The 27,110-nt window shown below is 36.8% G+C and overlaps 1 protein-coding gene across 1 annotated transcript; it reads left to right on the forward strand.

Annotated features, from left to right (window-relative positions):
- The first annotated feature begins 1,249 nt into the window (after positions 1-1,249).
- Positions 1,250-25,485, forward strand: LOC149414360 (uncharacterized). The gene is made up of 8 exons (XM_089643701.1): positions 1,250-1,341; positions 5,678-6,514; positions 8,329-9,292; positions 10,768-11,130; positions 14,678-14,840; positions 16,076-16,319; positions 17,975-18,076; positions 19,018-25,485. The coding sequence occupies exons 2-8, from the start codon at positions 5,753-5,755 to the stop codon at positions 19,213-19,215; spliced, it is 2,796 nt and encodes a 931-aa protein (XP_089499827.1). The 5' UTR covers positions 1,250-1,341; positions 5,678-5,752; the 3' UTR covers positions 19,216-25,485.
- The last annotated feature ends 1,625 nt before the right edge of the window (positions 25,486-27,110 follow it).

Genomic DNA, 27,110 nt, shown 5'->3' on the forward strand with positions numbered 1-27,110 from the left:
AGGCCCGGTAAAACCAAATTACTGTCAACGTGAGCTGTATGTCTATGCTCTCTAGAGTGTGGACGCAACGACGAGCATGATTCCAAGCCAACATGATCGATTGAGCTAGACGTGAGTGGTTTATTTATAAGCGAAACGGTCTAACCGTCGAGCATGAATATACGTGTGTAAATATCTTTAGCCTGTCGTCCCACGGGTCAGTAAGCAATAAACATAAACCTATTGCTGCAAGACCCTACACAATTAATTAAGTTCGGTATAGTAAGGTAACCGTTTGCAGTGCAGTTCAGTGTTGAACTTTTTTGCGCAGGGTCAGCATTTACTTTATGTTGATTGCTTACCAGCCCGTGGGACGACGGGCTTAAACTCATCTTGTTTTATAATATAATTGGTTCTAAAATCGGTGTGGCCATATAAATGAAAAATTTAATTTCCGTTTTTTTCTATTTCTTGACCATGAACCAAAAAGGCTATGGGCAGTGGACAGAGATATTCGAGTACAATTTGAAGCCGCAAATTGAGAGGGGAGTGTGGGAAAAATGCATTCCCTACTTAACTTCCTCATCACATGTTCCATTCCTTGTCTCATCAAATACAATAGCAATATAAAATAGTTAATTTCATACCACTTTTAATACAAATCATTTCAAACGCTTGTCATACAAGATGACTGCCAAGAAATTTCCACTCCCCCTAGATTTGGCTCCAACACCATTCATACAAAATCAAAATCAAATAAGATGTGTGAAAGTAAATCAAAGAAGATGTGTGAAAAATGCTTCAATCTTCTTAATTTTTTTAATTGTTTCAGTTCCATCCATACGAAATCACATCGATGCTCTGTCCAGAGTTTTTTAGGTTCATACTGTCCGGGTCTTTAGGTAAATGCTCTTAGGTAAAATCTTGGTATATATCTCAGCATTCTGTAATCCGTAACCGCAAAAGATAAAGTTGGACCATCTTTTCGGTTATGGAAAAAAATAAGAGATTATTGCCATCTATTATAAACGGATACACAGGTTTCTTATCTTCCAACTTCTACGGCCTAGGGCTTTACGGCTTATTCTTACCGCTTATTCCTATTATAAACGGGCCTTAAGGGTAAATGTTGTTGAGAAGCTGTTTTTCGGCGGCCATCTTGGCAGTAAAACTTGCCGTAGTAACAAAAAAATTATTTTTAAAAGCACCGATTTTTTTATAATGTCTACTGACAACACTAAACTGAATATTAAAGCGTTCTTCGTCTGTGGTTGTGATTGTCGCGTACGGTTTTGACAGGAGAGCGCCAAACGATCAGACAACACTTTTAACTTTCAATATGCTCTTTTATACGTCGACTTGGTAAGTCCAACTTATTTCATAAAGCCGGGCGGGTTCCTGCTGCACGATTTGGCACCAGTTTAACGTCGATGCGTTTTGTATTTCCACAGCTATATGCTTTATAACCGGGACGGTTTTTGTGACATTTGCATTTCTAGCGATTTGTTTGTAATGTTTTTCGATGCCTTTGCTTCTACTTTCGCCGATGTTACTAATTAAAGCATTTCTTCGTTTATTTTCCCTCATTGTAAGCATAAATTCTATCAGAATTAATCATTAAATTGCGCGGGTCCGACCTGACATTCTTGTGCATAGTTTTTTTTTGTTATGCTTGTAAACTATCGTTTCGCTTTTTAATAGTAAAAATGTTTTGATAAACATTAAAAATAATCAGTTGTGTACTTAGTGAATACATTACATCCATCATTCCTTTTCTTTTCGACTTTATTTCAAACATAACCTTAAAATAGAAGATTGAAAATGATTGCTCTAAGATAATAGAGTTCCCTGCTGGGGAAAAAATAGGCCTTACACTAATCAACAATAGTTAAATTAATGTCGAATTGTTGTATGGATTTAAAAATATATTAACATCATGCACGAGGACGTAATTTTGCCCAGGTTCTCATATTTGAGGATGCTGTGTAGAGAGTCTTTTAGAGGAATGAAAGGAGTAAATTTTATAGATAAATTGGTGATTTTCCCTGCTTGTTACTGTAGCTTGGGCCGTGCTGTAGTTAGTAGTCGACTTCGTTTTGTATGAGATAAAAGCTGTTAGTAACGTTCCTTTACTTGTTAATAATAATAATTGGATGACTTGTATAGCGCCGTTTTTGTGTAAAATCACCTCAAGGGCGCTGTACAAATTTATAATACATTTCTACAGTGATCTATGTTATTACTAAACTATTTATGGAGATAATATACAGTACAATACTTACCTGGTAGGTCACTTGAGATTACCATTTAATTAAAATGATCTAATTATTTATTAGCGAAATTTAGATACAGGATTTAGGACATAATTGGATATAACTGGACTTTCTCTCAGGAATGGTATATTTAATTTAAGGGTATGACAGCTTAAAAAGGTAAGTTTTTAGTTAAGACCTGAATTCTGTTGAACTTGTTATGGATCTTAGTTCCGGAGGGAGTTTATTCCAAGCCTTCGGTCCAGATGCTCCGAAAGCGCGATCACCAAACTTAGTATTTGGCTTGCGCTTAGGTTCTATCAGTCTGCCTACAGCTGATGATGTTGCTGATCTAAGAGTTGACTGCCTCAATATGCACAAATTAATAAAATATCACTTTGTTTCCACTTAATTACAATAAGAAACAACTTTTTATGTCGGGAGAGATGGTAAAATATGCATTTAATTTCCATTTTTATTTAAATATCTTTTGCCACCATTTTGGATTTTGTTAGTATGAAGTGACGTTTGCCGAAACGATCCGTTTCAATTTAAATACGCACAAATTGTTTAACTAACCGTATAGTATCAGTTAGATAATAATTTGAAGTAAGTATTTAAGTTTTCCAAAAATAAAAAATAATGTATTTTAAAAGTTATTTCGTTAAATTAAAATTGATTTTTATTGATGTCAAAGTTTTTAGGTTAGTTTTATCTTCTCTTATTTATGCCATAATATAAACCTGTGATCCTAAAATACATTCTTAGTTTCGGTTTAAGGCGATGCCAAACGTAGTAATGCAAAATCATGTGTTTTTGGTTTGAAAATTTGGTAGCCTGGAAATGTTTCAGATGCTTTAATTAAATTCTGCGAGTAGAATACATCTTGACCTTTGAAACAATTGAGTATTTTTTAGATAAGTCTTTTTATAAGCCCAGAAAAAAATAATGTAAAGGCCTATGAAAACTGCTTTAAAGTTCAAAATCTCCTACCTACGAACCCATTTTCGGTTATGATTTTATTGTATAATGTGGCAAATTAAGTTATTTATAAAATGACTGAAAAAAAATTAAATATTTATGCCTGAACATCCACAAAATAAAATAAAAGGCACTTTTTAGCCATGTTTTTTTCTTGCATAAATCAATACAGGCGGATGGTGTTAAGCGGGAATTTAAACGTTATCGCCATCTACGTAAGGGTTGTTATTGATAGCGGCTCAATTTAAAATATTACACGACGTAGTGCATCGCCTTAATAAAGAAATATATATTTTTTAAACTCGTTTGTAAAAACTATTTTAATATTTAATACAGCGCCCTTGAGGTGATTTTGCACAAAAAACGGCGCTATACAAATCCAGAAATCCAGGAAGATACTCTCAGTATCGCCCCGGTGTTGTACCACCATTCATAATTGAAATGTTGCTTAAATTGGCTTCAGCCGTGTTTGGTGACCAGATCTGAAAAGCTAGGTACTCCTCTCCTATCTCCTTCCCCTCTTCTCTACCTTCAGCCACACAACATATCCCAATTAGGGATGCAAAAATTATTTTTTTTTTAAATTAAGGATGACTTTTTTTTCTTTATTAATTACCTATTTTGTGAAAAATTTTCCATCTCCCCCAACATAATTTTTCTTTTATTAATTGATATGAAACAAAGTTTCACTTCAATATTTTGGGCGTATTTAGCAATAAGTGGAGTAAGGAAACTTTACCAAGCTATTTCTAATACATAGTATATTTTTATAAAATACTTACTACAGTCTAATAATAATGAAAAACAATAAACAAATTAAGAAGAGATACATATTTATTTATTTATTATTACACACCCTAATAGGCTTTTACACACTACAAAGTTTAATAGTAGAGTATCACAGTTATTATAAATTCTACAAAATTAAAACAATAAAGGAAACATAATACAATGAAAAAAGAAAAAAATATTAAATGTTACAACAAAAGCATATAATAAAATAAGATACATTAGTAAAAATGATAAGAAGTCTCACATAAATAGATATTCAAAATAAAAATATATATATTGCGGAAATTATAGATGTCTATTTATGTCTCGATATATAAAAGAATTGAAATAAACAATATTTATATTGATTATTTTTAAGATGAAATTTATCTCCCAGATCAGAGTATTTATTTCCGAGACTGTGAAGTCTTGGAATCGGGGAATTTTGATAAGACAGTGTCCTGGTGTTGTAAAAATAAAAGGGTAGTAAATTTCGGCAAGATCTTTTGGGTATGTGGATGCTGATTAATTGGAGTAACTCAGGAATATTGTAGAAGAAAAGAAACCGAGCTCTAATTTTTAAGGAATGCTGTTTGTAGAATGTTTTTTTGAGGAGAGGAAAGAGTGAACATGTGTCTTGAAGAGACTTACGTTGTAGGAGGGAGGAAACACAGAGGCCGGTAAATCGTTCCACAGCCGAGCTGTTGAAATCAAGAATGATTCGTAGAAACGACCCATTTTCATGTGACAAATGTCTATACAGGTGTCCAAATGTCACGTGCGCGTTTGACGTGTTTCCTGACCAAGCACCGGTTCCTCGAAGCATCTTTCATTGTAATACCGGTAGAACAAGGACAACATACCTACCTGACGCCTGTGCTCTAAGGATTGCAATTTGTTTGTTAAGAGAGGGGAATCTATCGAACGTACCTCGGATTATAAATGGTCAGCAGTTGTGTTAAATCTGCCGTATCTACGGGGCTTGTACCGTACGCCCAGCTTCTGAGAAGCTAACTTGATTCTGGCTTCGGTGGATCCCCCGTGTCTTAGCTGGTCGCTTAGAAGGCATGTTGGTTCATATTGATATGGCTTGTAGCACTTCGAGATTTCTGTATTTTAGAGATATCCTTCTCATTGTTTTATTCAATTCTTTAGTAAGGAGTAGCTGGTAATTAGGAGTCTTCAACAGTTTAAGTATTCCCGTGGCTCTGTCCTACCGAATCTATTTTGGGTACGCTCTTAATGAACCATCTCCAGAGCAGAAGATGTGCACACATTTCTTTCGACTGATTCGTGAATGGTTTTAAAACAAACTGTCATGGAAAGCATTAATTTGTATGTCCCTGGTGGTTATCTCTGTCATTAACAGCATAGATCATTAGAGCACTATCTCCCAGCCTGCAGGACTAACTTGTTGTTGAACAGAATCAATTACAATATTGACATTTTTACAATCAATGAATCTGTCTTTAAAAGGTAGCTCTGCTAAAACTAGTAAAGTTGATATACCCACTGTTTATATTTATGTAATTCTTCTTTACAAATGTATTTAAAAACGCACTAAAATGAACAATTTTATAATGTTTTTATAATAATAAACTGAATTGAATCGAGAAGCAACTAAGTGACCAGATTTAATAATAACTATTATCTGATAACAATATTTTCTTTTATATTTTCTATACTGATTCCAGGAATTGAAAAGTGCCTCCATTGAGCCCCCGTGCGTAACATCGGGTGTCAGCAGTTAGTCTCCGACAGCACTCACCATGAACGGCCTTAAGGACCAAGCGCTCGACGTCTCCGAACCGGAATACAGTGAGGAAGACAGCTCCGATCCCAAAGCGGAGGTGGCCAGGGCTGTCGAAGAGGCCTCCGCATGGTCGGGATCCGATGGGGAGAACGGTGAAGACCCACTTGCCAGCCCCAAGTGCGAATTAACCGAGAAAAATGATGCCTCGAGCCCTAAACACGACGAGAGTGATGCCAACAACCATCACAGTGATTTTGAAATAGATCGGAGCGGTAAAATCAGCCCCATAGATGAAAGGAGCGGACAAACTAGCCCCGTTAATGAGAGAAGTGGACAGACTAGCCCCGTTAATGATGTAAGCGTAAAAAATAGCCCTGAGCGTTCTAGAAGCAAGAGTCCAAGCCCAAATCGTGATGTAAGCATGAAAGATATCTCCGATCATGATAGGAGTAAGAGTCCTAGCTCAGATCATGATGTAAGCATGAAAGATAGCTCAGATCATGATGTAAGCATGAGAAATAGTTCTGGAAGTAAGAGTCCTAGCCCAGAACGTGACGGGAAAGTGAAAAATAGCTCCGAACGTGATGTAAACAAGAAACATAGCCCCGATCGTGATGGGAGTAAGAGTCCTAGGAGGGTGTCGACCAGTCCGGCTAACGGTCGCAGCTCGTCCGCTAGCCCTCGGCGGGGGGCTACTGGCAGTATAGACGGCGGCAGGAGCCAGGCAGCCAGCCCAGTGAACATCAACAGTGATACTGACAGTGACAGGAATGAAAAGGTAAGGGAATTATTCACATTCATATGTACATTTATAGGTATATAGTTTTACTAGGTACATTTCAAAACACAGCTAACACATTACACTATCCTAGAAATTACAGGCTTAACATTCTGTGCAAGTTTATGGCGCGTTGGCTGCTTCTGCCCGCAGATTTTGTGATTTCCATTATTGTTAGACATAAAAGTGGACATTTGAAAGATTGCGTGATGAACATGAATAACGGCCTGGACTCTCCTGAACTCGTAAATTATTTAAGAATTCACATACCTACAAGGCCAACCAGACAAAACCATTATTTGCCCGCGTGCAGAACCAACCTTAGAAAAAATTCTCCAATCCCCCGTATATGCGCGTAATATAACACGCAATTTAACAATATCGATATTCTTAATACACTAATACTCTTGTGAAATACCGAAACGAAGTCAAGCGTACGACCACAAATGTTAATTAACCCCTCCGACTTTTCGCGAACTTGAAGCTAAGATGTCTTTACCGAAATGTCAATTTCACGAAAACGTTGTGTTATTACCGCCTCACAATCAAAGCTCTATAAATGAAACATTACTGAACGGAGCCGAATAGTAAAAACTGTTTTAGAAAGGTTACAAAATAGGCTTTCAAATTGTTGTATCATAAATAAATATTAACATTTGTAAATATTTAAATTTAGAATGGAAACATGAAAAAATTGTAAAAATGACTCACCTGTAATGTTTTATGTAAAAACGATACTAAAATCACGGATAATGTAAAAAAAAACACTTATTTCATCGTACAAATGTACAATAAACAATTCTGTCACTTCACTTTTTGACCATTTCATACAAAATATATTTTTAAAAAAACAATTAAACTTGCGAGGCGGGTCGGCACGTCAAACGGCTTTCTTGGCGTCGTTTTACGATTTGGCGGGTAAAATTTGCTTCCACTGAGTAGGTCTTTTTACGGGTTTCTATGGATAACTTTGAATAGAGATGTGAAGCTTCATTCAATACGAATATTCTACTTTTTGTTTTAGGGATGTCACTAGAAGAATAACGGAGTTATGACGATTTTTGTGGAAACACACGCGTTGACGTGTAAACACGCTTATTGTACTTGACTGCTATCGTTATTTTATCGTGTATATCTGCTTACGTTGCTGACCGGTTAAATTAATGCACAGTTATAGAAAAGGTACAACATGATCATCTCCTGTCCCCATCCCATCTTCCTCTGCCTCTTGCCTTTTCCTATTCCTTCTTCCTTCTAATATATTTATATGATTTTTTTCTTCTTTTTTGTTAATTTCATTTTCAGTTAATGGTTATAACCAATTACAATTTTGTATTATATCATATTAACCAACATTAGCATAAGAAACTATTTTGGCTTACCTCATATTTAACCTCTTGTATAACTCATCCTGTATAAAATTGCTGTTTGTTTCTTACAATAAATAAATGATGTTTGCAAATTGAAAGTCGTTGCATTGTCTTAGAAATTACAGACTGAAAAGCTGTGCAAATTTCACAGTGCCATAACTAACCATTTGAGAGTTTTTGCAACCTCAGAACACCATTTTATGCTTTCTTGTTGTTAAAATGTACAATTCAATTTTGAGTTAAAAATCATCAAGAATTATAAGAATCAAGTATATATGTTTTTTTTTTAAAGTTGGACAAACATTTTAAGGTTACGAATAAACTGAAAATATTGAATTCCTCCTACATGCCATCATTATAGTAGGAAAATGTCGCTTGTCCACTGATGGAGGACTAGTGGAGGAGGCTACTAACTGATTAATGAATGTGATTGAATGCTTACAGAACACCAGCATGATCGATCTTGAGAGTGACGATGACTGCATCCTGGTGGAAGAGGGCCGGAAGAAGGCGTCTCCGAAAGCGGCTCCCTCAACCATCATACCCGACCCCTCGCCTCCTGCTACAATAGTCCCCGACTCTCCAGCCGCAGACGCAGCCGCCAGCACTCCGAGTCTCCAAACGGACCCCCTCAGTGAGGACTGTCACCTCAGACGAAGCCGCAGGAACACCAAACGCAAAAGCTATCAGATTGATGAAGAGGATTCGTCGGAATCAGACTCGGAAGTAAAACGGAAGAAACTAACGCCGCCTCGACCTTTAACAATCGCTCCGCCGCCTCCTCAAATAAAACTCGTCAACACGAGCCTCCTGCTGGCCAGCAACGCCAAACCGATGAACCAAAATCAAAATGGCCTTGTATCGAAACAAGTTTTCACAACGATGGCGCAACGCGGTGTCAGCATTTCATCAACGCCACGAACACCCGCAATCCTAACACGTCCGAAACAACAAAAGGCTAAAGTAATCCCGCCGCCCCCGTTTCATAAAGACAGTATTTTCGCAGGCATGACAAACGGGCAGAGTATAGTCGAAGCGCCTTCGTTTTTGTCTCCGTTGATCTTTGTCAAGAAGCCGATTGCTTCGCTGCGTGCGTTTGTCGATGAATTAGGCGCCGAGGTGCGTAAACACGAAGAGGCCGAGATGGAAGCGAAGAGGTTAAAAGAACTTGAAGAGATGGAGGCGAAGAGAATCAAAGATGAGGCCGAACTGGAGGCTAAAAGAGTCAAGGATTTGGAAGATGAGGCCATCAGAAAAGAAGAAGAGTTGAAGAGAGCGGAGCGGGTGATTGAAGAGGAAAACGCCAAGGAGGTGGGAGGGGAGGGTGTTGGGGTGGCTGAAGAGGAGGTAAAAGAGAAAGCTGAGGCAAAAGAGGGAGAGGGCGACGCGGCAAAGCCAAAGAAGAGAGGTGAGAAAAAACTAAGCCCTTCTTATTTTATTCACTTTAAAACATCTCTTCTGTTATTACGATTTTAGACACAGCCCGATTCAAATATAGTTCTCTCTCAGTAATATGCCAATCTCATTATCTGACGACTACTTACTAGATAATAATAATAATAATTGGATGACTTGTATATTGCCGTTTTTGTGCAAAATCACCTCAAGGGCGATGTACAAACTTATAATACATTTCTACAGTGATCTATGTTATTACTTAATTACTTATGGAGATAATATACAGTGCAATACTTACCTGGTAGGTCACTTGAGATTAACACTTAATTAACATTATCTAATTGTTTATTAGCGAAATTTAGATACAGGATTTAGGACTTAATTGGAAAATTGAATATAACTTGACTTTATCTTAGGAATGGTATATTTAATTTAAGGGTACGACAGCTTAAAAAGATAAGTTTTTAGTTTAGACTATCTACAATCTAGGAAAAATGGGACCCTTCAAGTAACAGCTTTTAAAATCATCAACTATTACATTGACAGCCTATTCCTCTTGGAATGATATAAATTGTTTATACCGAACAACTTCCGTCAGAGTCGACGCCACAACTTGCTCTGTATTCCACACGGAATAACGGACGTTCTGGCCTAGCATAGCATGACAAGAGGTGCTGCTAAATGATACCTTTAGGTCTCTTGACATTTTCAACATTGGCCTTGAAGATTTCAAAAGTCATTTGAAAGTCAACTAAAATATCGGTTATTGTAAAAAGGTTTCACTTAAAGCTTGTAATGCACAAAAAAAAAATTATATAGATGTCACCTGTAATAGGTAAAACTATTAAATATTTTCCTTTAAAATATGTCAAACTGAAATACTGTACACAAGATTCAAGCTCAAAATAGGTGCTTAGATGATGAGAAATGGTTTTTGCAAACGTGGACACATCATATCTAAGGATGAGAATAAAGATACTATTAAACGTATTCTCCACTCCGCTGTACACGTCAGAACTGTGCGTATATTACACTGCATCCCAATGCAACTATTCCGCCTACCGAGATACTGAAGCGCTACGGAAATGTTCCTGGAGGGACGAGTGCACTCTTTCAGATAGTTTCTCCGCCACCAAATGGGAAGCTTATGGCACAGACTACGCCAATCAAGTTATACAATCATCACTGCAATGGTTGCCTGGATGGAGTCCCCCCTGATGGTCCTCTGGAGACGGGAGATGTTCAAATATCCTCCATAAACAGCTGCTTGCACACATTTTTGTGTTTATTTTTTTCACTTAAATTGTTATTTTGTCTTATTCTAATTATTTGCACTATCCCTGCATAAATTCTGGAGTAAACTGTTATTATTATATCTCTGAACAATGTGAAGTGAAGTTAGACCCTGTCCAACTGATGTGATGCCAATGTTGCAATGAATTACCAACCTTATTCAGTATGTATGGTAATATTTAATGTCCCCAGGTCGCCGCAGTCGGAAAGCCGAAGAAAACGACGAGTCCTGGAGCGAGAAAGAATCCGAGGAGTCGAGTGACGAGTCCGATGAAGGCGGCGACGGCGACGGCGATGGCGAACAGAAGACAACTGTGCTGGTGCAGGAGGTGCTTGACCCGCTGAGCGCCCTCGCCCCGCTGGCCCCGCAAGCCGCGGCCGTGCAGCCCTCGAACGCCCCCGAAGAGAAGAGCCGGGGCTACTTCGCCTCCCCGCTGGGCGGCTTCTTCCTGGAGCTGGGACTCAGCCTGGTGCAGGAGCGGGTGCACACTGACCTGTTCCGGCTGCAGCAGAAGCGCATGCGCAAGGAGCCGCACGCCCGACAGGATATGGAAGGTAACAACATTTCATTTGACTGTAGTGAGTAGCGCTGATTCTTACATGAACGAGCTAGCTCTTTTTGACGTGCTGTATTCCTACGATTCCCAGTAAACCGTATTTATTTATATAAATGTACGCCTAAAAAGGCTTTTACATAAAAGTGATACATGATGCAGTGTACTTAGGAGAATATCTGTATTATACAGGAGATACTGACAGTAAATAGATGCAATCCATTGTAAAATAGGTACAAAATATACAATTGAAAATTGTGATTACAAGTATAATGAGAAAATATTTAGAAATACTTTAAAAAAAAAACTAAATATGAAGCAATATTAGTAAAATGTAAGAGTAACATAAAGTAAAAAATAAATTACAACAAAACTACATATAAGACAAATCATAAAAACTAATTTACCAACGCTACTCTAATTTGTAGGATTCAACAAAGTGTTGGTATAGATTATGCTTAATTCTATAAATGGAGTCAATAAACAAATCATCCTATTGGTCAGTGAGTGTGTCTGATAGTTGGTCGTGTATGTATTGCAGAAGAATGTTATATTTTGTCTTGTATTCCTGGTCGGCACATGGAGTTTAATAGTGGCAACGATAGCAGGACTATCAATTAAGTTGTTAATGACTCTGTGTAACACAACCAGGTATGAAATAATTCTCCTGTCAGACAGTGTTATTAGATGCAATTGATTCATCAAACTGACATAATTAATGTAATCAATAGGAATTCCGAGCTTAAAATTTACGTACTTAAGAAATTTGTGCTGAACTCTTTCTATATTATTGGAGTGAACTTTATATAATTCACTTGATCAATTGAAGATATGATATTTTAGAAAAATTATGCAGTCCGACATTTGGCGTACCGGTACCAAGAGTTATCCACTTGCTCTGGGAGGCATATCGGGCGACCACAGTATTCTCATTGCACACACGCTCTGTTCTCGCGGCTTCTGTTCAATCGAGCTATCGTTCAATTGAATCGACTCTTTGAGCCGTACGAAAAAAAAAATGGTGCCGTAGCTCCTGCTTTGATGAGTCACAACCCATCACTAGTAGTGTCCTTATAAACATTGAAACTCAAATAAATTTATATGCAATTAGATATTTGAATAATAGACAAAACGTTTTATGTATTTTAATCAATTTATTCATTAGTTTTAAGTACAATACACGTAAAAGAAAAAAATGCCACTTTTCATAAAACAATATTGTTTAGTTTTTCTACGTAAAATGAAAAATTTCAGACATTTTGCTAAATATTAACAAATAACGGAATGCCGATGAAAAATTTATCACCATAAAGCTAAACGCCGATAGCACAAAACTTCAATTTCAATGTCATGGCCGACTTGTCTTATTGCACTACTGGCCATCACTACAGGCCTTAAAATAATAATAATATTTGGATGACAGTGGGCAGTGTACAAATATACAATATATTTCTACAATGCTGTATCTATCAGTGGCGGTCAGTGACTTTTTGTAGAAGGGATGTGGACATCAAATGTTTATACTCGTACTTGATATCAAATATGCACATCTAGACGCTAGCCCACGAAGAAGATACAATTAGGTACCGTCTAAAATTATCTCCATAAATACATTAAGCTCCCTAACTCAATATTTCCAGTATACAGAATAAGTTTTTTTTCCGCAAATGGCCGACACACAAAACTTTTTCACATTAATGATTCAATTATACAACCACACAATTCACTATTATCATTTTGAACACGTTGGCAAAGTATCCATCTTATTTTGGGTATTCATTTTTATTTATTTAAGTTATGATTAAAAAGTAAATCGCAGGTTAATAATATTCAATAAGAATTGGACTTCAGTATTCAAGCTCAAAGCAAACTGTCAAAGCAGCGCGCGCATACAATCCAATGGATTAGTAATAGAGTATACGATTCTGTGCATTATACATATGAGCATTAAAGACGGTTTTTGTACGTTGGATGCTGTCATTAATATCATATAAAGTTGACGAAGATATTGGCTTGCGGGTGTTAGTGCGCATGCGCGGAAAGAACATATTTTCTAGCATTTCGGATACGGTTTACAGATCGCTTCCATACCACAGTGTTTTTTACACGTTTCACAGTATTTGAGAATGTATATGTATTTAGACTCGCCCACGCTGTTTGTATCGTGTCGTTCGTTGTGCGTACTACACAGAAACGGGACGATAATATGCACAATATCTTACAATAATAATATTTGTTTGATTTTTTACAGCGCCATTTTTGTAAAAAAATCATATTAAAGTCGCTGTTGAAGTACTAAAATATTTAAATGCAGTATTGCTGTTTATGTTCAAATCTTTTTACTCTAAAATGCAAGAGATGCGGAGCATCCACAGCATCTATGGACGGACCGCGCTAGTATCTTATCACTAACTATAGACTAGACAAACTATTATCAACGCCAATGGCCAACGGTTTGCATCATAATGACACAATGAACGTGATGCTGCGTTAGAATGTTCATACATTATTATTTATTTATATTCTGTACATGCAGATAATATACAGGACCATACTCACCTGGGGGTCATTTGAGATTAAGGGATCGTCCCACTTTGACGTGACTTCTGACTGCTGAAAAATTTGGTATTTTTTGTTTATGGTTCCTATAAAAGATATCTTTTTGGACTATCTCTGGACTTCATAATGTATCTATCTCTGGTAGCAGCATCCGCTAAGCCTCTCGAAAAAAAGCTATGTCTGTTAAAAGTAGATTTGTCACAAAAACAAAAAATAATTGAATTCAATATGGTTGTGGCTACTGTCCTAAGTAAAATTATGAATTTTTATGTAAAAATACCAAAATGTCAGCTATTGAAAAAAAAACTCTAAAAATAAGCTTATTTTGGTTGATATTTTGATTCAAAGAGTTCATTTTCTTCAAGTCTGGCATCTCTTCGGCTTGTGCATATAAAGCCGAGAGTCTTAGAGAGAGAGAAGGGGCAGAGCAGCTAGGCTAACATATACCTGCTCGCTCAAGTAAAAGCACGCAGGAGAGTGCCCACAAATAAACTCGAAAAATAATACTTAGGACGCTTTGATCTTTATCAAATTTATACACAATATTTTTGAAGTGTTCTATTTTCGAAATCTACCAAAAAAATATTTTATTTTGGAAGTTGTTAAGGTGGGATTATCCGTTAACACTGTTCTTTAATGAACGTGTTTAGTTTTCTATCTTCCTAAATGTGATTCGTCCCGTCAGTATGAGCTGGAGTGAGAAGTAAGGCTTTGAATGATGTAAATCAAATAAGAAAAGTGTGATTAAGATATTATATAGGCAATACAAGAATGCTACTCTCTGTATATTTAATGTAAGACCTGAAAGTTTTTAGTTTAGATTAGGCAATGCTCGGCAGTTGCCGATTTGTCAGGATGGCCGAGATTTGCACGCTAGAAAGTTCGTTGGTTAAAGAAGGTAGAGCAACACGGCAGATTACCCCAAGAATAAATATCAATATTTATTAATATAATATATAACATAATTGTGTGTTTGTCTCCGTTTCCAGGTGTCATGCAGTTCCTCTCCAGCAACATCCAGCGACTGAAGGCAGCCAACTGTCACCTGAACCTGTCGCGTATTCGCTGCCAGTTCTGCTCCTTCCGCACTGAGTCGGCGCTGGTCATGGCGCACCACATGGAGGTGCCGCACGCCTCCAGTGCACCGGGCACGTTAGTACACACTCATTCTTCTTTAATCCTTCAGGCATTTAACTATTTTTACCAACAATTCCCAACGAACGGTGGAATTTCGGAATGATTCGAGCCAACTTAAATTTACTATACACGGTGTCCAAAACTCGTAGTACAAGCATTCTGTGTCGTTTTTGAATTACGGGTTTTTTATTGATTTGATCTTTTGATCTTTCGTTTTCAAGTAAATCGATTCCGAAGTGAGATTCCTTTTATGGCCGAAAAAATGGAAAAATATAAAAATAAAATTTGAATACTGCATAAGAGTCCCAACTGCTCCCTACCTCCTGGAGCCAGAGAGACTTTGGCGTCCCCAATTGGGGCATCTTGTGAGTCTGAAGGTAGTAGGGAGGGGAAGAAGTAGTGGGGAAGTACCTGACTGTTCAGATCTGGTCACCAAACACGGCTAAAGCCATTTTAAGCAACATTTCAATTCTATCACAAATCAATCAAATAAAATTTTCTTACGTTTACCATGTGGAGTATATTCACCTGTTTCCCATTTGTACTACAAATTTACTGACACCTTATACAGGGTTTTCCAATAAGAGGTGTTATTTTGAATAGCCCGCTATTCCGGTAGATGTTACTTTTGAAGCTGTCATTTTTTTACATTTGACAAGTAGAAACTACGCCATTAATAAAAATGGAACGATACACGCTTCAACAACGCATTGAAATTATTAAAATTCACTTGAGTGAATCAAATGCAAATCGTCTTGAGTGATGAGGCCCATTTCCACCTCGGTGGCTTCGTCAACAAGCAAAATTGTCGCATCTGGGGCTCGGAAAACCCAAGAGTTATTGTTGAAAAGCCTCTCTATCCTCAACGTGTGACTGTTTGGTGCGGTTTATGGTCCGGCGGAGTCATTGGACCTTACTTTTTCGAAAATTAGGCTGGAGCAACAGTTACGGTGAATGGATTGCGCTATCGAGAGATGATTAATGATTTTTTATGGGCCGAATTGGATGGTATTGATCTGGACAACGTTTACTTTCAACAAGACGGCGCTACGTGTCACACAAGCAACAAAACCATTGATCTTTTACGATTGAATATCAAAATAACACCTCTTATTGGAAAACCCTGTACATATATCTTTTTATTGTACTTTTTTTTTACATGCTACATTTTATTTGAGTTCTCTCAACCACCATACTACGTTCGTGTCCATTTCACGGTAGTCTCAATCAATGTGTTTGATTGCGTTTAGGTACCGCTGCAACTTCTGTCCCGTGGAGCTGGTAGGTCCGCAGGCGGCCCTGGCGCACGTGTCGGCCGCCCACGGTGTGTCTGCGCGCCTCGTGAAGCCCCCCGCGCTCCACCAGTGCCCCGAGTGCCCCTTCGAGAGCGGCACGCGGGGCCGCTTCACCAAACACGTGGAGCGCTGCCTCGCCACGCCCGCCCTGCAGGTGCTCAAGCCGCAGGAGTGGCAGCCGCCCGCCAAACTCATCAAGGTATGCGCCGTTTTTATTATTATTATCATTTAATTCCTTTGCCCTCTGTTAAACTCTACTGCTGCGTCAGCGATTATTCAGAGGTGCTCGAGATGCAGGAGTGGCAGCCTCCTGCTAAACTAATCAAGATAAGCGCCTACTTCTGACTCTTATTAATAATACTAAATTCAGTTGTGATTCCATCTGTCTGTCTTTAACTCCGGTTCAATGAACTCTATAACTTTTGCTTTGAATTTTAAGTTTAATTTTTTAAATTAAAAATGGTTTTTTTTGGAGAATACAGACAACTACCAAGGCGGCAAGTGATAAAATTATTTTAACTGTCATTTTCAAAATTGGAACTGATTTATTGATAATTCAAACAATTCCTGGATGTATCCTATTTAGATGAGACAAACACTTTTTACCTTCAATTTGTCTAATTTCACCTCCAACGCTATAATGCCGAACAGCTAGAAACTACCGAATCCGGCCCCCGCGCTCTGCTACTCGCGTGATAATAGTGGAACACGTTTCAATGAGATATTAGTGTGCAATAGCGCCTCTACGACTATCCCGTGATTTTTGACAGATCTGCGCTTATTCTATTCTATTGTTACTGTCCCCTCTACCACAGTTTGTAAGGTTGTCTTCTGTTGAACTAGAAATTGATACTAGAAAGTATTCCAAGTTCCATTGCCTTCCGTTGAACTCACAGACATAGGAATTAATAGACGAGAAGATAATGGCGAGGGATAAAATCAACTGTTGAAGAACGAAGGGAGTAAGGCTGACTGTGATTCGTCAATAAATCAATCTGACAGTAAATAGGCATCTCGCATTATAATATCACCATTTGCTTCTTAAAAGTAAAACCTGCTTTTGAATGAATAGACATTTTTACATGGGAGCGCAAATTACTCGCCACGTTATGAACAAATTTGCGAAGTCCAAATTCGGCAAAAAAATTCGGTTCTATTTTCAGAGTCGAATATTTCGTTTAAGTATTTAGTTAAGACACTTTTATAAATGTTCATAATTTACTTCCCAGCAACCAACCAGCTTTGTGTTTCGCGTCCAGACGTTTCTCGATGTGATAGTATATGTTTCTAAAACTGATCTATATTATACGATGTGAATATGCTTAAAATAAAGTAAAATAATGCTTATATATGGAATGTAATACGACAATTGGGTTTATTCTCTTTTTCACATCTATTTTTACAAGTTTTCATAGTACAAGTCAACATTTTGCCGTGTTATTTCGTAAAATGAACCGATGATGCCTCGACCATAGTTCGCACAAGAATGATGACGTCACGTTTTCAAATTTCACTTGAGGCCATACGCGAGCACAGCCGGCTCCAATGGAACCGGTATGGGGAGTGGGGATAATACGCTTTTAATCACTTAGGGCAGGTCTACTAATATTCATATGTCTATGGTTGAACTCTAGTCCTGCAACGTGATTCTAAAATTCGGTGATTTTGACACAGCGCTATCGTGCACCGATTCTAGTTTATCGGAGTTCACTATTATTACGTGTCGGCCAATAACTGTTATTGATTTTTTATGATTTGATAATGTAAGCCTTACAGTATTGATGATGGGTCTCATGGCACATCTCCCCGTTGTTGTCATCCCTGTTTTCGCCTATTGAATGTGTGTTGTTTCAGGCATCGGCGCGACCAAACTACATCTTCAACTCGCGGCCGCGCTTCTCCCCCCGAAGCCTAGCGCCCATGCGTCCGCTCGCTCCGCCATTCCCACAAATCATGGTGAGAACTGCGCTATAAATATATGTATATAATTCTATTATTTTTGTGACACCACACAAGAGCGCCAACTTGTACCAGCCCTGTGGGCGCCACAGTGTAAAGACAATAGAATTATTGGGCAGCTTCTAATAATTTATTAATTTGTTTCTCGGGAAACCGATAATTCACATTTATTTCAGTTTGTACATAAGTATTATATAGCCAAAATAAAACCAATTATGGATTTCCTCCTTGTGAATTTACCTCTACTGAGACAGCATAATATGGAATAAGTAAATTAAATTTGTAAGAAAGTTTATACAAACAAAACATTTATAGCCATGGAGAGAGGTTGTAGATATGAATCAACTCATATTAGAAATATAGACAATAGAGACATAAAATTATCCACAAACTATCAGAGAAATATTATTTTATGGACCTCTTGTATTTGGTAAGTTCGCAACTGAAAATATCCACCTTGGATAATACGATATTGTAATTATTGCATAGTCTGTTCGGGCAAGAATTCTGCTTACAGTTCGTTTTGCATCGATCCACCCTGAACAGGACACAAGAGCGGAGAAGATTGGTGAAGAATCTGCAGCCATTGTTTTAAAGTAGTTTACCGATAGTTTTTATTGTGTAAACTCTAATTACCACTTTACTGTCATGAAACTAGAAACATATTTAATTAGACAAAGGTATTATAAAAGTTATTGTCACTTCAATTTTTTTAGTTTTACATAAAAATATTAATTAAAAAATTTGCAAACCTTGACAAATATTTTTCAAATGCTTCTCTCTTTCTAACAGTGTTTAAATCATATATCTCACCGCAATACAAAGTGAGACAGCATGAATTTTGTGAAGCTGGATATCTCCCAAATTCGCTTTAGGGGTTAAACAGATCATAATCTATAATAATTATTATTATACTGATTTTATGTTTGATTTTCCAGCAGGGCCCCCGCGCTCCCCGCCCCCGTGCCCCCATGGCACCGATGCTCCCCATGTCCTCAATGGCCTCAATGGTCTCTTTGGTGACCTGCGGGATCTGCGGCTCCAAGTGGAGTGACGCCGCCTCGCTTCGCAGCCACGTCCTGCGCGTCCACGCCAAGGCGCTCACCACCCCCCCGACCCCCATGGCCACCACCTAGACTCGGAGACAGTGGTAGACCTAAGTCACCTCGTGTTGCCGCCAACAGGACAATTAGTAACGCTGGAAGAATTATATTTGTACTCCGTAATCTCTCATCCACACAACTTTGGTCAATTGACAAACCAGTGCTAGGAGAGAATGCATGATGATTTAAAGCAGTGTTAGACCTACATTACCTCATGTTCTAGCCAACAGGATATTGACTAGTGCTGGAAGAACTCATTAAGTACTCGATAACTGATCCACACACCTTTTGGAGGAAAATTCATGATATTTACAGTGCGAAAAGGACCACTAATATCACTTGGGACAACTTACAGTGGTAGAAAGGTTACTCATACTGCAGGACCTTGTCCAATGCACAATATACATCCTGATTGAACCATAGAGAGGACTATTCGTAGCGTTCGGAGAACAATTATGTCTTGTTAAGTAAAAACACAGTATCTTCCTTACTGAGAGTCTCGATGAAGATACTACTTTTTTTTACTTAACATGACAGAATTCATAGTGATAGAGGGAATATTTTTTATACATACCACTGGATGTCAATGCACAATTCATCCTGATTGAACCAATTTGTAGCGCTTATAGAACATCTTGAAGTGCTCGAAGGACCATTTCTAGCACTGAAGGACAATTTGTAGCGCTTATAGAACATCTTGAAGTGCTCGAAGGACCATTTATAGCACTGAAGGACAATTTGTAGCGCTTATAGAACATCTTGAAGTGCTCGAAGGACCATTTCTAGCACTGAAGGACAATTTGTAGCGCTTATAGAACATCTTGAAGTGCTCGAAGGACCATTTATAGCACTGAAGGACAATTTGTAGCGCTTATAGAACATCTTGAAGTGCTCGAAGGACCATTTCTAGCACTGAAGGACAATTTGTAGCGCTTATAGAACATCTTGAAGTGCTCGAAGGACCATTTATAGCACTGAAGGACAATTTGTAGCGCTTATAGAACATCTTGAAGTGCTCGAAGGACCATTTCTAGCACTGAAGGACAATTTGTAGCGCTTATAGAACATCTTGAAGTGCTCGAAGGACCATTTATAGCACTGAAGGACAATTTGTAGCGCTTATAGAACATCTTGAAGTGCTCGAAGGACCATTTCTAGCACTGAAGGACAATTTGTAGCGCTTATAGAACATCTTGGAGTACTCGAAGGACCATTTATAGCACTCAGAAGACAATTTGTAGGACAATTCATGGTGTTAAGAGTATGAATTATGACGAAGCAGACAATTTATATGCTCCATGGAACCTCCTTGTTGTCAAAGCAAAATTGACCCAGATTGTACTAGTTCTGGCAGGACAATTAATAGAGCTTGAAGAATTTTTTATGTACTTTGTAATCTCCCGTCCACAAACCTTTGGACAATTAACTGTGGGAGCTAGGAGAATTGAGAAATTAAAGAAATATTCATGCTTACAGTGGGAGATCCTTGCCATCAACATGGGAGAATAATTCATAGCATTGGGAGAACTTATTTTGTACCCCGTAATCTCTCATCCGCACCCCTTATGACGAGCGTTAGGATAACTAAGTCCTTCTCTTATCTGCGTCCCTAACGACAATTCATAACGCTAGGAGAACTCATATTGTACTCCGTAATCTCTCATCCACGTCCCTAACGACAATTCATAGCGCTAGGAGAACTCATATTGTACTCCGTAATCTCTCATCCACGCCCCTTAGGACAATTCATAGCGCTAGGAGAACTCATATTGTACTCCGTAATCTCTCATCCACGCCCCTTAGGACAATTCATAGCGCTAGGAGAACTCATATTGTACTCCGTAATCTCTCATCCACGCCCCTTAGGACAATTCATAGCGCTAGGAGAACTCATATTGTACTCCGTAATCTCTCATCCACTCACCTTAGGACAATTCATAGCGCTAGGAGAACTAATTTTGTACTGCTTAATCTCTCATCTGCGTCCATAACGACAATTCATAGCGCTAGGAGAACTCATTTTGTACTCCATAATCTCTCATCCACGCCCTTTAGGACAATTCATAGCTCTAAGAGATCTATTTACGCACTCCGTAATCTCTATCATTCACACTTTCGGACAATTACTTAAGAGAACTATGCAATTACATACTCTGTAATCTCTCTCTCTTTGAGCATCAAATTCATATAATATAACAAAGTGTGTACTCCGTAATCTCTCTAACCACACTAACTTGTAATGGAACAAGAATTCGTGGCTGTCAGGAATGGTAATTCATCTCTTGCCGGAAAACCTATCGGAAGAAGGACAACATAGACGGACATTGAGGAAGAAATAAATTTGATTTGAAATCTCGCTGCTACAATGGTATTTCGTGAAGCTAGAAGTGCCGTGAAATGCACACAGCTTGGATACGAAAAATATATATATCTCTAAAAATAATCGAGGAATCATTTTGTACAAAATTCATCGTAATGTGAGAATACTTAGTGCTAAAATGACAATGTTTAGGTAGAATGATACTGTATTAACTTTAAGCATATTAAATTTATTTACCAATATATTACAAGAATAATTATTAAAAGTGTCTGCGATGGGCCCTCCAATTGAAGTCACAACTGGAACTTTATCCAATTCGTTACAGATTTCCTCACAATCGATCTATAATGATCAGGTCTGATTCTCCGAGGATTACACATTTAAGTTTGAAACGAGTTTAAACGTTAAATTGCAGTTTGGATAAGAAAAAATCGCATTACTGAAGAATGTAAGTGTAAGTGTTTAAAGTTTTTTTTAGTATAAGTGAGAGATGTAATAATTCACTTGATGATTAGTATTGTAAGTTCTTTGTAATTTACTTGGTTACTGAGAATTTCTAATATTTTATAATAAATTTGATATTTGCAGTTTAATTATTGTGAATCATTGTACATTTCTTATTATAAAAACACATTGTAGTTTAAAACATTTCACAATGGTCATATTCAGCTCACTTTATGTGATGTTTGAAACAATTCTATTAATTCAGTGAGCAGTTTGAAACAATTCAGCTCACTTTATGTGATGTTTGAAACAATTCTATTAATTCAGTGAGCAGTTTGAAACAATTCAGCTCACTTTATGTGATGTTTGAAACAATTCTATTAATTCAGTGAGCAGTTTGAAACAATTCAGCTCACTTTATGTGATGTTTGAAACAATTCTATTAATTCAGTGAGCAGTTTGAAACAATTCAGCTCACTTTATGTGATGTTTGAAACAATTCTATTAATTCAGTGAGCAGTTTGAAACAATTCTACTAATTCAATGAAAAGTTTGGAACAATTTTATTAATTCAGTTTGAAACAATTTCAGCTCACTTTATGTGAAGTTTGAAGATATTCAGCCCACTCTATGTGGAGTTTGAAACAATTATGTTCACTCTATGTGAAGTTTAAATCTATTAAGTTCACCCTACGTGAAGTTATTATTAATACAGCTCACTGTGTGAAGTTTGTAACACTTCTATCCATTCTATTCGAAGTTTTAAACAATTCCTTAACTTTGCAACTATTCTGAATCGAAGTTTTTAATAATTCTGTTCGATTTATCTGAAGTTTGAAAATTTTCAGCTCAAAGTTTGAAACTATTAATTTCACTCTGCATGAAGTTTGGAATTAATTCAATTCACTCTTTGTGAAGTTTGATACAATTCTGTTCACTCTGTGATGTTTGAAACATTTCTACTCATTCCATATGAGTTTAAAACAATTCTGTTCACTTTATGTGAAGTTTGCAACTATTCTTTTCAGTTTAAGTAAAGTTTGAAACAATTCTGTTCACTTTGTGTAAAATTTGGAACAATTCAAATGACTACAGTTCGACACACACAAACTGTGCGGTGACGTCTCTAGTATAAATTTTGTGGATAAAACAATTTTTTTCAGGCTAAATGTGACGTTTGAAAGAATTAAGCATATAATTTGACATAGGCCAGGTATCAGATTTAGAAAATAATAAATGAAAAGTTTTTGTAAAACTTTATTTTAATTTTGTTGTGAAATACTAATTTTAACCCCTCCAAACCCTGTCACTTTTTGAAGTTATCTTGGAAAGAATTGGCGGCAACTTTCCGTCAATTCTTTCCGAATTATTTCCGCCCTGGCATCTGGCCTAATATACGCTTAACTGTGATTGGTTTTGTAAGGACAATTTTTAGATTTGTTTTCACTCAAATAATATCTGTAAATATTAACAGTAATTTTATTCATGTTTCTTTATATTTTTAATAAAAAAAAATTTAACAGGCATACAGGTTAAGGGAAGATAGAAAAAACTTACTTAAAAGAGACTTACGATCGCTTGCATCTAAACTAAACTGAGCAAATGCTAAGTTGAGTTAGAAATTAGTCTTGTTTGAAAGAGAAAGGCTGGGTTTTTTCATGATTAATTCATGGTTTAGCCTAAATTTCATACTTTAAACTCCATTCTGTCATTTATCTACACTTAATTCTGTTTTTACACTGGGAATAAACAGAGAACCTCCATAATGTATAAGAAAATGTAAGATAGATTCTTCAGGATTAAAATCTCTTTCGGATGTCAAAAACTATTATGTACATACAGAGGCAGACCAAGACAGGATTGATAATTGCAAAAATCAAGATTAACCTTACTGGCCTCTGGCATATTCTGTCAGGAGGTCAGAGAATTTCTGTTTTGCAATAAAATACAAATAAATAGAATATTTCTGAACGTATCCGAAAACAAAAAACTGTTTTTTTAAAGGTGATGAAATACACTTTCAATTTTTTTTAATAAACATAATTTTTAATGCAAGGTTTTAAAAATGGCTCACTTTACGTTTTTCTTAACTAAAATCATTGATAATGAAAAAAAAAACTTTCAACTCACTTTTTTGTTGTTTCATGTAAAAATAATGAATGAAAAAGTTTCATAAAAAAAATCATATCGATTTCGAAAACTTTGGTTTCATAGAGATGTACATTTTAATTTTTCTCCAATTAACTTTAAGATTTGAATATAAAGCGTGGTGTTTTGTCTTTCTAACACAGTTTGTTCTGAGGGTAAAAATTATTATAGGTTGGTGCCTATTTATACATTTGTATGAAATCTTGGCATACCTACTTTAAACATTTGTATGAAATCTTAACGTACCTACTTTAAACGTTTGTATGAAATCTTGGCATACCTACTTTAAACATTTGTATGAAATCTTGGCATACCTACTTTAAACATTTGTATGAAATCTTGGCCCTACTTTAAACATTTGTATGAAATCTTAACAAAATCAGCCCCAATTTAAAAAAAATGGCACATAAATTCAAAACAATTCATTGAAAATTCCTTGAACCAAAGTTACAACACAGACAGACAGACCCACAACTGAAATTAGTATGTTTGTTTTTAAACCCTCGAATTATAATTCGTTTATAGATTCGGCTGCGCTTAATCAATAAAATCACGATGAAATATATAAATTGCTTACTGTAGTTTAAAGCTAATGAATTCATCGTTATATATTTCATTGTTTATCTCATATTTATAGGTTTTATAATTGAACTGTTAGCGGATATCTCTAAATAGTATAAAATAAAGCCGCTATCTGCGTCTGTCTGTTTGTGCGCTTAGTTCTTCTAAACTACACAACGGATTTTGATATGGTTTTCACTATCATTTAGATAATTTATTCCGGAAGGTTTATATATGTAATACATGCGTATTATATTTATAGAATGTGAAGAAAAGTTGGGCAACGCCGAATACACGTCAGCGAGTTGAATAATAAATTCGTCTGCCTAAATTTAGGCAGCTATCGCCTGAAGCCCAGAGCGATGAGACCTAAATATGGGTAGCCGTCGTTATTATTTTTATGTTTTTTGTAGATAACGTTGTTTGACTTTAAACCTCGGATTCGGTAGTGTTTACACGAGGGCAGGAAAAGTCTATGATTCTGATAAGCGTGGATATTATCAATATGATTTTTGGACGGTGTTATTTTAAAACTGTGCAAAATAAAACAGCGTAAAAACTGAATTTTTCGTACATTTTTGTTTGTTAGAATGGAGATAAAGTGTGATTTTTATTGTTGAATTCCATTGATTTTAGCCATTGTTTAAGCTATATATACAAACTGTGGATGAAAAAACTTAGCCTGAGAAAAGGTTTAATTCCATTTCACCATCATTTTTAATTTAGCGTTCGCCCAATAGGTTAATATTAAAAAAAAAAATGTCAACATAAAAGTTTTGATTATTTAATTGTTACATATAAATAAATTACTATTATAATTATTGTGAAAACATGTTTTATTTTACATACGCAAAAACCTATTTCAGACTAAAAAATTTTCATACAAAAATTTGATATTTTTGAAAAAAAGATATAACAACATCAATAGTGTTGTATTTTTCATTCTTAAGGGTGCGTATAAACAGGACAAAATTTCCGCGAGCCGAGCTATGAATTACGGGAAAGGAACAAAGCACGGAAGCAGCGTTTCACGCTGTTTGCGCTTGCTTCGTTTCTTTCCCGTAATTCATTTAAGGATATTTTGTCCTGTTTATACGTAGCATAACACTCCTAGCTCACTGAAAATTCACGACCTGCCACTGGTAGTTTTCCGCTTGGGGTGAACTGTGGCAGAGGTATTGGTTATTAAATAAATGGTACCCGGGGCGGCGGTACCTATACCCGCCTCCCAAATTGATATATGCGTCGATACACACAATCCTGTGTATTTGAGTCAGCTCCAATTGAGCGACCTATGGTAATTTATTTCCAGAATGGTTCACAAAGTGTTATAATATGATATTTTACGATTATATCTGCATTATTCGATGAGGAAAATAAGTATTGTATTGTTTAGCTAAAAAGGGTTGATTAAGTGTTGAAATTGGTATTTTCTTTTTTATAATATAATATATCTGTTGTAGAATTTTAAATGAAGATAAACTATTGAAATATAATATTCTTCATGTCAATTGCTGTTTTATTTAATATCTATAGGAGGTGTATCAGGACTTGCCCAACAGATTTATCTATAGGAGGTGTATCAGGACTTACCCAACAGATTTATCTATAGAAGGTGTAACAGGACTTTCCCAAAAGATTTATCTATAGGAGGTGTATCAGGACTTACCCAACAGATTTATCTATAGAAAGTGTAACAGGACTTTCCCAAAAGATTTTTCTATAGGAGATGTATCAGGACTTGCCCAACAGATTTATCTGTAGGAGGTGTATCAGGACTTTCCCAAAAGATTTATCTATAGGAGGTGTATCAGGACTTGCCCAACAGATGTATCTATGGGTGGTGTAACAGGACTTGCCCAACAGATTTATCTATGGGTGGTGTAACAGGACTTGTCCAACAGATTTATCTATAGGAGGTGTATCAGGACTTGTCCAACAGATTTATCTATAGGAGGTGTATAAGGACTTGTCCAACAGATTTATCTATAGGAGGTGTATCAGGACTTGTCCAACAGATTTATCTATAGGAGGTTTATAAGGACTTGTCCAACAGATTTATCTATAGGAGGTGTATAAGGACTTGTCCAACAGATTTATCTATAGGAGGTGTATCAGGACTTGTCCAACAGATTTATCTATAGGAGGTGTATAAGGACTTGTCCAACAGATTTATCTATAGGAGGTGTATAAGGACTTGTCCAACAGATTTATCTATAGGAGGTGTATCAGGACTTTCCCAACAGATCTATTTATAGGAGGTTTATCAGGGCTTGTCCAACAGATTTATCTAAAGGAGGTGTATCAGGAATTGCCCAACAGATTTACCTTGAGGTTTAACGCGACACTCCCGAAGTTTGTGCACTTTCCCCGAGACAGCCATTAAGTAACAAAATAGCCAGGTAGGTACTTTCCCACCTTTCTCCCCTCCACATCTCCCTCGGGTATGTTGTAT

This window comes from Hesperophylax consimilis, chromosome 20, assembly GCF_061612785.1.
Source record: "Hesperophylax consimilis isolate HC1 chromosome 20, BYU_Hcon_1.0, whole genome shotgun sequence".
NCBI lineage: Eukaryota > Metazoa > Arthropoda > Insecta > Trichoptera > Limnephilidae > Hesperophylax > Hesperophylax consimilis.